At 46.2% G+C, this 12903-nt stretch overlaps 1 protein-coding gene across 1 annotated transcript; it reads left to right on the top strand.

Annotated features, from left to right (window-relative positions):
• Positions 1 to 10764: 10764 nt before the first annotated feature.
• On the top strand, positions 10765 to 12252 carry LOC310965356 (potassium voltage-gated channel subfamily A member 2; the record flags this gene model as incomplete). The annotated part of the gene is made up of 1 exon (XM_083938906.1): positions 10765 to 12252. The coding sequence occupies one exon, from the start codon at positions 10765 to 10767 to the stop codon at positions 12250 to 12252; it is 1488 nt and encodes a 495-aa protein (XP_083795032.1).
• Positions 12253 to 12903: the final 651 nt, after the last annotated feature.

Genomic DNA, 12903 nt, shown 5'->3' with positions numbered 1-12903 from the left:
CGGCGAAGGTGGCGTCACTGCCAGAATCTAGTGGACCAGTTCTGGATCCACTTCCCACGCAACTGCCTACCTACTCTTCAGACACGTCAGAAGTGGCAGAGATCTTCGGGGAACTTAGCTGTGGACTCCATCGCCATGACAGTTGATCCACAACTTCCCAGAGCTAAGTGGCCGGTGGGAAGAGTCACGAAGACTGTACCTAGCCAAGACGGATGTGTCAGAGTAGCAGAGGTCCTTGTTGAGGGGAAAGTCTAAACCAGATCGGTTGCCCACCTGATTCAGCTACCTGCACTTGGAGCAGACGACGAGGACACTTGTAGAATTCCCTTTATTGCACATTCGCTGCTCAAATGCTAACATTTTGCATTTGGTAATCGACTTAAATGGACTTTACTAAGAGAGGAGCTGGTAACAGGGCCAGTAGGTAAGTCTTTCAAAACATTTTTTTAATAAACTATGGGTTGGGAAAAAGCAGAGTAAAACAATAATTTTCTGAGGGTTATTCATGTACTTTGAACTCTGATTAGATACGGCTTAAGGCAGTTGGACACTTATATGTTGTCAAAATTGAAAAACAGATTTTTTGGTTTTATAGATATTCAAATGTACGCATATTGGCAATCGAAACATTAAGGTGAATGCATTAAAACAGCTTTTTTTAAACCACTAATACCGCTCAAAATAACACCAAACCTCTGCAGTAGCATATTAAGTGTCCCTACACATAAAACGGAGCACCCGCAACATAGTTAGTGAACCCATAGTTTATTAAAAAAATGTTTTGAAAGACTTACCTACTGGCCCTGTTACCAGCTCCTCTCTTAGTAAAGTCCATTTAAGTCGATTACCAAATGCAAAATGTTAGCATTTGAGCAGCGAATGTGCAATAAAGGGAATTCTACAAGTGTCCTCGTCGTCTGCTCCAAGTGCAGGTAGCTGAATCAGGTGGGCAACCGATCTGGTTTAGACTTTCCCCTCAACAAGGACCTCTGCTACTCTGACACATCCGTCTTGGCTAGGTACAGTCTTCGTGACTCTTCCCACCGGCCACTTAGCTCTGGGAAGTTGTGGATCAACTGTCATGGCGATGGAGTCCACAGCTAAGTTCCCCGAAGATCTCTGCCACTTCTGACGTGTCTGAAGAGTAGGTAGGCAGTTGCGTGGGAAGTGGATCCAGAACTGGTCCACTAGATTCTGGCAGTGACGCCACCTTCGCCGCCCCAGGGCACTCAGCACATAGACAGCTTGAGGCAATGTTGCATCCCGCCGCCCCATCAGAAGCATGTTAGGAGTGATTGGTTCAAGGTTAGCCACATCTGCTGCGGCATAACCCAGTGGCTTAGAGTTCAAAATCCCCTCCACTTCAACCAGGACCGTTTGCAGGACATCTTCTGAGGCAGCCTGACTACATACAACCTTCCGCAGAGCGTTCTTAATCGAGCACACTTCCCTTTCCCACATCCCACGAAAGTGGGGAGCGTTAGGTGGATTGAATTTTGAATTGGTCTTCAGTTGTGGTTCAAGAGTCTGAAAGGCCTGATGAAGTTCTCGCTCTGCACCACGAAAGTTGGTACCACAATCCGACACTATCTCTTTCGGGGGGCCTCTTCTCACGATAAAGCGGTGTAGGGCAAGTAGAAAGGCAGCAGAGTCCATGGAGTTAAGGAGCTCAATGTGGACTGCCCGGGTGGTCAAGCATTTAAAGATCAAACTCCAACGCTTCTCGTTCCTCCTACCAATCTTCACCAGGTAAGGCCCGAAGCATTCAACACCTGTTGAGTAGAATGGTGGGCAGAGGAGTCTGAGGCGTGCTGAAGGTAGATCTGCCATCTGGGGGACCTTCGGTTGAGCCCTCCATCATTGACATGCTGAGCAGTTAAGCTCGTGATGCTTTAGCGCCTGACGTCCTCGCAGAATCCAATAGTGTCTATGGATTTCTGCATACACTCGTTCTGTGACTGGGTGCAGCAAACTTTCATCAAACCTCTTAATCAGGAACTTGATTGCTGGGTGTCATAAGTCCAGGACGATGGGATGAATCTCTTCAGGCTTTGCGTCTTGTAGTTTCCGCAGCCTGCCACCAACTCGGATCATCCCTGTAGTAGGATTCCATTCTGGAGCAAGACTGGCCAAGCGACTATGAGGCGTTGCAGGCCTATGTGCTTGAAGGGCAGTGACCTCATCAGAGAAACTCTTGGCTTGGCAGGTTCTTAGCAGTATGAGCTCTGCTTCTCAAAGGGTGATCGTCTGGTCCTTAGAAGGATTTTCTGCCGCCCCCTGAGCTCCCCTCTTTGACGCTTCCACTAACTCTGTCCATGAGCTGAACTGGGTGGCATCTGGGAGAGTAGAACTTGTGTCGACTGCGGTCATACAGCAGAATGTGATGCTCTTCAATTCTGAAAGCTCTGCTGGAGCTGCATAGTCTGGTTTCTTGGGCCATTGGTCTGGGGTCTGTCGAAAGGAAAGGTGACCCTTAACTCCACCTACCAGGCTGCACTAGTTCCAAGAGTGTTGTGTCCACGTTATGTCATCAGCCGAGTTGTTCTGGTAGTCCACATAACGCCAGGCTAGATGGTCCGTCAACTCCTGGATTTTGGACACCTTGAAGCGACAGGAGTTGGATTGGAGCAACTGCCCCATATACTCTCTCTCTCTCTGTTGGAGTTCATTCTCCCATGTGTTCCATGCTTCTCTTAGGTTCAGAGGTAGATCATGTTCGCCCCAGTCCCTCTTCTTCGACCACAGCTGCTGGATGAGCACCTTAGCTCTAGCTGTTAATGGGACGATAAACCCCAAGGGGTCATACTAACTGGCAAGCACTTGATATGCAGTCCTCATGTTCAGGGCTGAATGCTCGATGGGCTTGCATTTGTAGACAAGGATGTCGGTCGCACAGTCCAAGACCGAGAGCCGGCTCCAGTGGGTCTGCCCTGTTCTGCACCAACCACTGTTCTGTAGATGATACTCTCAACTTAGCAGGAAGATGAGCTACCACTGACGATTGGTTGTTCGCCCACTGCCTTAGTTTGAACCCTCTGTCAGCCAGTAGATGGCACAAGTCATCCACCCGTTGCTTGGCTGATGAGACCTTTGGCAGACTTTCCAAACAGTTGTCCACGTAGAAGCTCTGCTCTACTGACTGCGGAACCTCAGGGTGAGAAGCCTGGTAGCTGCGGGCATGGCACTGTAGATGGCAGTAAGGGTCTGTCTTCAGACAGTAAACGAACCTGGTGAAACATTCCTCAAATATCGCCACTGATGGTGACCTGGAGCTGCCTGAATCGCAAGAGGACCCCTAGCAGGGATGGGCCCAGTGGAGCTCCTGGCAAAAGCTGTCCATTCAATGTCATCCCTTGGTGTTTCAACAGAATAGACTGCTGCTTTCCCTGGATCTTTCAATAGCCTGTTCTCCATGCTCATCAAGTTGGCGCTGATAGATAGAGGCACGAAGCTTTGGAGCATCTGGCTTACGCAAGAGGGGAGTAGCATACCTCTGGATGCCCTCCACTCCTACCCGCTGAGTCTTGTCTTCGAGAAGCTTAATAGCCTCCTGGTCTTCTCTGGAGTGGACTATCAGCTTGTTGCTACGATAAGGCATGACGTCAAGTTGCCATAGCCTTTAAACGTTCTGGTAGAGCAGATCATCCGGGTTAGCTGCAGAGAAGAATAAACAGTTGTATTGGTGCTTGGTTTGTGTCGCACCGATCTGAACCCTGAAGAGCCCATCCCAGGGCAGTGTTGATGGTAATGGGTCCACCTCTGATGCCTTTGCGTACAGGTTCGGTAGCTGTGAGAAGGTGGACGTGGTCCAACCCGATCAACACCAGGGGGTGCACGTTGTGAAATGGCTGCAGAGGGATCTCCCTTTTGTGAGGATATCGTCTCTGGGGTCCCTTTACTGGATAGCTCTGTTCCACCAAATCAAGTCCAGAGGCAGCGAATGCTCCTTGGATCTTGTACAGCTTCCCTGGATTACTCTTGGGAGAGATCTCAAAGGTGACCTTTGACCCACTTAGTTGGGTGACATCTTCTCGTATCGTGTGAAGGGCGAGGAGCTCACGTTCACCAGTCAGCCGAAGTTGCTGCACTGCAGTGGGGAGAATCAGGGATCGCTGTGCTCCATTGTCCAAGATTGCCAGAGCCTCCATAGTTGTGGCGTTATGGTGAAGCAGGACTCGCACAATTTTAAGGAGGACTATACCTTATTGACTAGAGGGTGTCAGGTAGATGCGACCCTCTGACGATCCCACGTGAGTTTCCCTTGAATTTGCAAGAACTCAATGAAGCTATCCCATAGATACCTTACTCAATAAGCGATCAACACTCAAGAATCGGTTTCAAAGTCCGGGATAGAGGGCCTCGGCGCTCCATATAGCGATGGTTGATGCGTGTCGTACCCTGTTGGTGGTAGTAAATGCTGGTTCTGCAACTGAGCTGGGAAGGATGTACCTTGACCACCATATTGGGGAACTGGGAGAAGACTCTGAGGTGGCGGAGCTGACGCGGAGAGAGTGGCATAGTAGGGTTGAGCATTACTGGTCGGGGCAGGAGCTGCAGCGTTCTGCTGTTGAGGATAGCCCATGGTTAGGTGACTAGCAACCTGAGCAGGGTGTTGGTAGGCCGGTACTGGAGCAGTGGTAGGATACTGGTAGGCAGGGACTGGAGTTGCTGATAGCTGTTGTGTAAGAAACAGCTGAGGTTGGCTAACAGTAGCTGATTTGTGCATTGGGCTGGTTGCCTGCACTGGTGCTGCTGGTATAGCACTGGGGTTATGCAGATGAGACAGCGGGGTTATCATGCCAGATGAAACTGGTGAACTGAATGCACTCACCCGTTAATGTGGAGCTAAATGGATGGGAGTGAATTCTGAGCTGCCTACTGAAGAGCTAGACGATAATGAAAAATCACTGCCAGTTTCACTAACCTGCTTCCTAGGCTCCTTCCCTCTGTCCCACCTTCGGTCTGACAACTGTTTCATGAAAGTTGACTGACTGTTGACCAGTGTTAGGCTCTGTAGTATTTACCTGACCTATTGGAGGAAAGCTGCTTAGCTGAGGACCAGTGGATGGCTCCATAAGGGCTGTCTTGCCCTCCATCTCTTCAGCCTCTTCCTCTTGTAGGAAATACCTAATACATCCCATTAACTCCTGGCGCTGCTGCCGTCGTCTTTCATACTGGGCTAGTTTGCTACTGAGTTCAGCTATTTTGATAGCTTCCTCCCTTTCGCTCTCTGAGATGGACACCATTAGCTTGGTCAATGATTCCATATTCAGCAGCTCGGTTGGGTCCGGGCTACGCATGACTGTAAACATACTCTGATTTCATATGACTCTGATACTTCTTCTTCTTCTTCTTTGGGGACATAACCCTCTGGCCTTGGTTCACTGCTCCTTGCTGATCCTCTGGTCCAATGGCGACCGGATGGAAGGAAAGAACAGGACGGCGAAGGCTGTGGCTGAGGACATAGTCTTCCCAATACCTGGGAGTGTGATGTTGCCTTGAGGGTCTCTCATTTGTAGCAGAAACGGGAGGGGCTGACTCTCTGTCTGATGACATATCTCAAGTAGCCAATATTATCCAACTCGAAGGCCCGTGTTAAGAATGATTTTGATTGAGATGAGCTGTCAGAGTAATATTTACGCTGCTTCAGGGCTTCTGTCAGGAAGGACAGAGTCACCAGTGAGAGTTTACTGATTTTACTCATTCAATCGGACTGTATGACATTGAACATAAGTTGTAGTGTACAATGGTGGAAGTTTCTGTAATTAAATAAAGAAAAGGAAAAGTAGTACATGACTCTCCACATGCAGGTTTTAACACACTAAGGAAGCAAAACATAGTTGCTAGTATTACCACATGAACACAGTTAGCTAGTTACACACAGTATACATTAGCCTCATAAACATCATGCTGATTCAATTACCTTACCACAGTTAACACACACAACAACATGGCAGACCAATAACCTAAGTCAGATTTAACATACAGATATCCAAGCTAGTGCATATAAGAGATAAACATCAGATTAATAACTCACATTGTCAATAACTTCCAACATCAACGGAGAATGAAGGGAACTTGTGGTGCGCACATTTATGCTAGTTACATAAGCTACGGTAGTTACATGAGCTATGCTAGTTACGTAAACTACGCTAGGCAAATAACTGACGTAACACAGACGCTAGCCCTAAATAAACAGGCGGTACTTAGAGAATTCACAACACAAACCAAAAGGAACAAGCCCATTCAGGGTTTATTTAGAAATCCGTCGCCTCTTTCAATTTATTCTGGTGACATGGAAAACATTTACCAGTTTGGTGCGATTGATGAAGGATGGGGAATCCTCCATAGCATTCACACAACGTGTTGCGATATTCAATGATTCCAGGCCACAGTGAAAAATGTAACTTTCTTGGCGGCATAAACATTCCTCGGTGCCCGTGGGCTCACAGTACCCACAGGCACACTAAATGCCCGCACAGAGACTGATGCTATGTCTGATGCTACCTCTACCTGTAGCCCCTTCCGGCAACACACGCCCCCACCCCCTGGCGTGACATTTTGGTGCTGTGGGGAAATGTGCTGTTACACCAAACTGCCACAAACCACAAAGTTTGGCTGGAATAAATGATCAATGGGCTCCTTCCTTTTGTATTGCATTTGGTAATCAACTTGAATGGACTTTACTACGAGAGGAGCTATTACCGGGGCCAGTAGGTAAGTCTTTTACAAAACACTCTTTTAATAAACTCCGGGTTTGGTGTTATTTTGAGCTGTGTTAGTGGAAAGCAATTTTCATGCTTTCACTGTACTGCCCCGAGCCAATCAGTGTTTCCAGTGCCGTTAGCGACTGTTGGTGACTTTCCCGGATTTCTCCGTTAACAGTTGTTACATGAAAAAACTGTCTTGATGGCTTATTTGATTTTATTCAATTGCCAAAAAAGACCATGGGATGATGACGCTAGAATTACACTTTAATGTCAGTAGTCCACTTGCAAAGTTGCATAATGATATCTATAAGTTAAAATAAATCCCTAATTGACCTGCATTGCCCTCGCTTAAACCGAGGTTCCAATTTTCTTTTCTATATCCACCCCTGTAGCTTTCCAGCAGCTATTTGACCAGGTTGTCCACCCAGGTTGTGATCCTGGAAGGTCCTAGATATCATTTAAAGTAAACAACCTTTTATAACACTCAATGCCTGTTTTTTTTTTTTTTTTTTTTTTTTTTTTTAAAAAGGGGGGTTTGTCTCCTGGGTAGGTAGCCTAAAATTCAATAAAAACTCAATTGCAAAATCATGTAGAAATGTGTTTTAAGAGTTATTTTTCAGTGGATGCTGTCAGCACATGTGTTCTGTGTATCTGGAATGCAATTACCAACAGCCTACGCAACCCACTGATGAGTTGAGGAAAAAAAATAATTTTTCATATTTTTCTGATAAAAAATAACGGGTGCATACACTAAAATAGCCCCAATTTACTGACAGCCTACGCAACCCACTGATGATCCGGCAGATCAGACCCTCTAATTATTGGTTCTTAGGGTCAAAGTTAACAGAAAAAACACAAAGAAAAAGTATAGCAGACCATGTCAGGTTCAACCCATTTTATTGAGCTTTTGAGACTATCTTGAACACAAAATCATCATTGACAATCTCTTGTGCCAACCAACACGCAATCACCCATTCTCATGTCACCATGAGATTAAAACTTGCAAAAGGAGAGTGCTGGGACCCTTCACTTTTAATTAAAGCAAGACAGCTAATGCAAAGTGAACTGTGCTTTAGAGCCTGCATTAACAGTCTTTGTAACAGGCCCTCGGCTCATAAATAATGGCTGTTCTGTCATGAGGAACCTGGGAAAGCCATTAAAAGATAGTTAGAGGTATCTGCATGTGTGACAGCAGGCAGGCAGACAGAAAGGACGAGGCAGGCAGGCACACAGAAGGGACTAGGCTGGGAGCCATGGTGGTCTTGGGTCCTTGGCAAAGCTGAGTCTCATACAAATCATCCCGCTGTCCTCGTTCACCTCCCTCCTCTTAACATACGAGGGATTCCCGCTGACCTTTGGCTTTCTCAGGAGGTCATTTCTGGCCATGGTGCTTGCATCACCTGCTCCAGTTTGAATAGCAGGGAGAGGATTTACTATTGATCAGTTTGGTCTTTGTTCTGAATGTAGCAGAGCACAATGGAGTTTTTCCTCTATTTTAGTCACCCTCCTATCTAATATTGATGAAGCTTGTTGCCAGTAAAGGTTACAAAAATAACTAATGGTTAACAGAAAGTGAATACATGTTTTTTTTGCTGCTGTATATTCTAATAATTTCAACAATAAAGCTCAGAAAAGATTCCATCCCCCTAAACATGCATTGCTATTGGTACAAAATTGGATATATACGCTATGAAATTGAGGTAGTAGAATAACAGCTTCAGTTACTGTACTATTGTCATGTTGAGAGTCATGATCTTGCTAAAAAATAATAAATGCTCATTTGCCTATATTTGGCATTGCAGTGTGACAAAATGAAACCAGCTGATCAACAACAGTGCTGCTGAACAATACTGAAGATGTGTACCCCTTTAAATTGCCCACACTGCAGATAAGGTAAGGAGTGTTCAGTGGAGATGGAGAGCGCGTTTTTTTGCCCTTGCCTTTTCCATCAGCCGGCACGTCTCTTGGTATGCATAGCAGTGTCCGAATGCAGGTTTGACTAAGCTTTATCCTCCAGCGGCCACTGCTGACTACAGAAATATTTCATCCAGAAATCACCGACAAAAAACCCCACACACCTGTCGAAGTGAGACAATTCAGGCCACTTCATATGTGTGAGTTTGAGTGTGTGTGTGTGTGTGTGTGTGTGTGTGTGTGTGTGTGTGTGTGTGTGTATGCGCGCGTGCGTGCATGTGTGCGTGTGTTTGTGTTTGTGCGCAAGGCTCTGGCTCAGTGTAATTGCATAATCTTGTAGTCCACTGCGCACAAGGCGATTCTTTCTTTCATGCATGTCGTTTCATGTCAGTGTCTCGCAGAAGTGTGTCTAAACGTGCACTAAACGTTGGGACGCACTTGACTCTGCAGCTCAGACTCTGGATGCTTGTGGATATGCTTCATGTGGCGCGTACATGCTTAAAAAAAGTAATAAACAGACTGGCAGATTTATTTCATACTGAAACGAAAAGAGGACTCATTAATGTTGCATGTCCCAGAGCGCGTCTAATTATTACATCTTGGTAATAAGATTATCTTTTTTAAGCCCTCTCCCTCCTCCGCCTCGCTTTTTTCCCTCCCTTTTGCAGATGTTTCCTCTCTGAGCACCTTATCAGGACCGGTTACCTTTGCGGCTGTCGGCAGTCACAGCTCGTCACACTGTAACGATGGCTTGGAGGGGAGCAGCGGAGGCAGATCATTCTGCTGATCCCAGCACCTTTGGTTATTAAGGGAAGCACCAGCACCTCCTTGATCTGACCCCCCCCCCCCCCCATCGCCATCCCACGACAGCCTACCCGGAGGAGAGGAGTCGGGGAGGGGAAAAGCGAGGACACACCCGCATATACTGTAGGCTACCCAGTGTACACGGCGAGGATGCTGCAGACAACATGAGTTGAATGTCATCGACTGCCCCAAATTGGATTTTTTTTTTACCCGTTCCGAGGACCTGATTGTCGCAGCTGGTTATTCACCACCGAGTACCAGTGTCCAGCATCAACTCACATCTGATGTGAAAAATATGTCTGCAGGTATGTTTGGAGATCAAGATAAAGCAGCAAATATCATCTCTGATGTCGATTATATGTATTAGAGTCTTGGCATGTTGTTGGCTAGTTAATGCACTGGTTTGCACTTAAATGGATAATGTGTAATCTAGCCTGCAGTTATAGATTTGTTCTGTTTCATTTCATTTTTTAAAACCACTGCTGTATGATGCAGACAAGAGATATAGTTTTTTCTCTTGGAACCTATTTCCTTCTATGAATCAATTATTTATAGATGTTTCTGAATATTTCAGAGACATGCACCATTTAAAGACTAAAATGCTCCAACTAAACTAAACTGAAGTCAGTTAATATGAAGCATGTGTGTGCTTGTTTGGTACAGCTGTACTTTCACAAGCGTCTTGTGTGTTTAGACTGCAGTGGTTTTCAATGATATTCTAGACAGGATACTGTCTATATGATGCCTGCTGCATTGCCATATTCATGCATGGCTTCTCAGCAAAAAAAAAGGTAGTTCCATTTATTTCAGGGGTTTTTGTCATTGCAGCAGATCAGTGTCCTAATTTATGAGCATCTGTGTGTTTTATATGCCAGTTAGCCCTAGAGTTTACCTGCATTGAAGCAATTTATATTCAAGGTGGATAGCTTATTTGCATATTGATTTGCCAATTCATGAGCAGGAGTGTTAGAATCAAGTTTCCATGAGCTGATTCATTATTATATCAATTGCAGTATAACTTTACATAATTTGTATTAAATGTACCGACATTGTTTCAGAGGGTTGCTTAATTGTTATCTATTTTCAGTTGTTTAGAGCAAATTTCTGATATCTCTGGTCTAAAAAGTATTGAGTGCTGAATCATGTCTCCGGTTTACCTGACCTTGTGTCTGTCTTTGCTTTATCTGTCCTACATGCAGTCAGATCCTAGTTGACATCCTGTGGCCGTCAGGTCTTTACGGTGTTGAGCCCCCTCCCTCTCCTGGCCCCTGCCTGCAGTTCTCCAGGCTGCAGGACCCACACTCATTGAAAACTGCAGGCCTCCTCCCCCTGCAGAATGACTGTTGCCACAGGCGACCCCTCTGACGAGGCGGCTGCACACCCAGGCAACCCGCAGGACTACGACCCGGATGACCATGAGTGTTGTGAGCGGGTGGTCATCAACATCTCAGGGCTCCGCTTTGAGACTCAACTCAAAACCCTCTCCCAGTTCCCAGAGACTCTGCTGGGGGACCCCAAAAAGAGGATGCGGTATTTTGACCCGCTGAGGAACGAGTACTTTTTCGATAGGAACAGACCTAGCTTTGATGCCATATTGTATTACTACCAATCAGGGGGACGGCTAAGAAGGCCAGTCAACGTCACCCTTGATATTTTCTCAGAGGAGATTCGCTTCTATGAGCTGGGTGACGAGGCCATCGAGATATTCAGAGAAGACGAGGGTTTCATCAAGGAGGAGGAGCGGCCTCTTCCTGATAATGAGTTTCAGAGACAGGTGTGGCTGCTGTTCGAGTACCCAGAGAGCTCAGGTCCTGCTAGGATTATTGCCATAATCTCTGTCATGGTCATCCTGATATCTATTGTCAGTTTCTGCTTGGAGACCCTCCCGGTTTTCCGCAATGATGATGACGATATGCACAAGTCTGAAGTCTATTATCCTGAGACCAACACCACAATCATCAGCTATACATCCACCTACTTCACTGACCCCTTCTTTATCCTGGAGACTCTCTGCATTATATGGTTCTCCTTTGAGTTTCTAGTGCGCTTCTTTGCCTGCCCCAGCAAAGCAGGCTTTTTTGGTAATATAATGAACATTATTGATATTGTTGCTATCATCCCTTACTTCATCACTCTTGGCACAGAGCTCGCAGAAAAGCCAGATGATGGTCAAGCTGGTCAGCAAGCCATGTCTTTAGCTATTCTCAGGGTCATCCGCTTAGTACGAGTGTTCAGAATATTCAAGCTGTCACGTCACTCCAAGGGGCTTCAGATTTTGGGTCAGACCCTGAAAGCCAGCATGAGAGAGCTTGGCCTGCTCATATTCTTCCTCTTCATAGGTGTCATACTTTTCTCAAGCGCCGTCTACTTTGCTGAAGCAGACGAGCCCGAGTCGCAGTTCGAGAGCATCCCGGATGCTTTTTGGTGGGCGGTGGTGTCCATGACAACTGTCGGCTATGGTGATATGGTCCCAACTACAATCGGTGGAAAGATTGTTGGCTCCCTCTGCGCCATTGCAGGTGTGCTGACCATTGCCTTGCCCGTGCCTGTCATTGTGTCCAACTTCAACTACTTCTATCACCGCGAGACTGAAGGTGAGGAACAGGCGCAGTACCTGCAGGTCAACGTGCCCAAGGCAGATTCGGCCGAGGAGCTGAAGAAGAGCCGGAGCGGCTCCACCATCAGTAAATCGGACTATATGGAGATCCAGGAGGCTGTGAACAACAGTCGTGAGGACTTTCAGGAGGAGAACCTTAAGACAGCCAACTGCACGCTGGCAAACACAAACTATGTTAACATCACCAAAATGCTCACAGATGTGTAGTTGTCTACTGTTTTCCTCCCCGACACAGCAGGAAATGTGGAGCTGAGCAACTGGATGGGACAGGTGAACAGCCACGTGTGCTGGAAAAATCAAGGCAATAGAATTCAGAATGTTGACGATAAACAGTTAAAAAAGATACTACAGAGACCATTCACTCACTCCTCACTCATCATATTCTCACTCCTCACAGCTTGCCCTTAACACTCCTGATAACTGTCAAACAGAGCGAAATTTAAAATTTTGCATTTCTGCATGGAGTTGGCTTTTGTGTGTGTGGCTGCTTGTTAAAAAAAAAAAAAGCCTAAAAATGTCCTTCTCACAACAGTAGCCAACAGTAGTGCATGAAAAGAAAAGAAAAATGGAGAAACACAGCAAGAAAAAAAAAAGTATTGCTTTCAAAAAGAAAAAAAAGCAACACAAGCCCCCTGTTCCTCTGTCCCTCATTTCCCAAGGCACACTGCTCTGCCATGCGCTCTCTGAAGAGCCCTCCTTGCTACATATGCTGCTTACTGGAGCCAATTAAAACGAAAACTGTCTTACACTACACCATTTAGAAATAAGAGGATGTGTGAGCATAAAGCAAGCCCACTCCAGCGCTGAAATGGACTGTGGGTGACTTGTGACGAGGTCGGTGGTTAAGTACACCACGTT

The sequence above is a fragment of the Echiichthys vipera genome (genome assembly GCF_963691815.1).
Source record: "Echiichthys vipera genome assembly, chromosome: X".
NCBI lineage: Eukaryota > Metazoa > Chordata > Actinopteri > Perciformes > Trachinidae > Echiichthys > Echiichthys vipera.
This window is presented reverse-complemented; position numbering and strand designations above follow the sequence as displayed.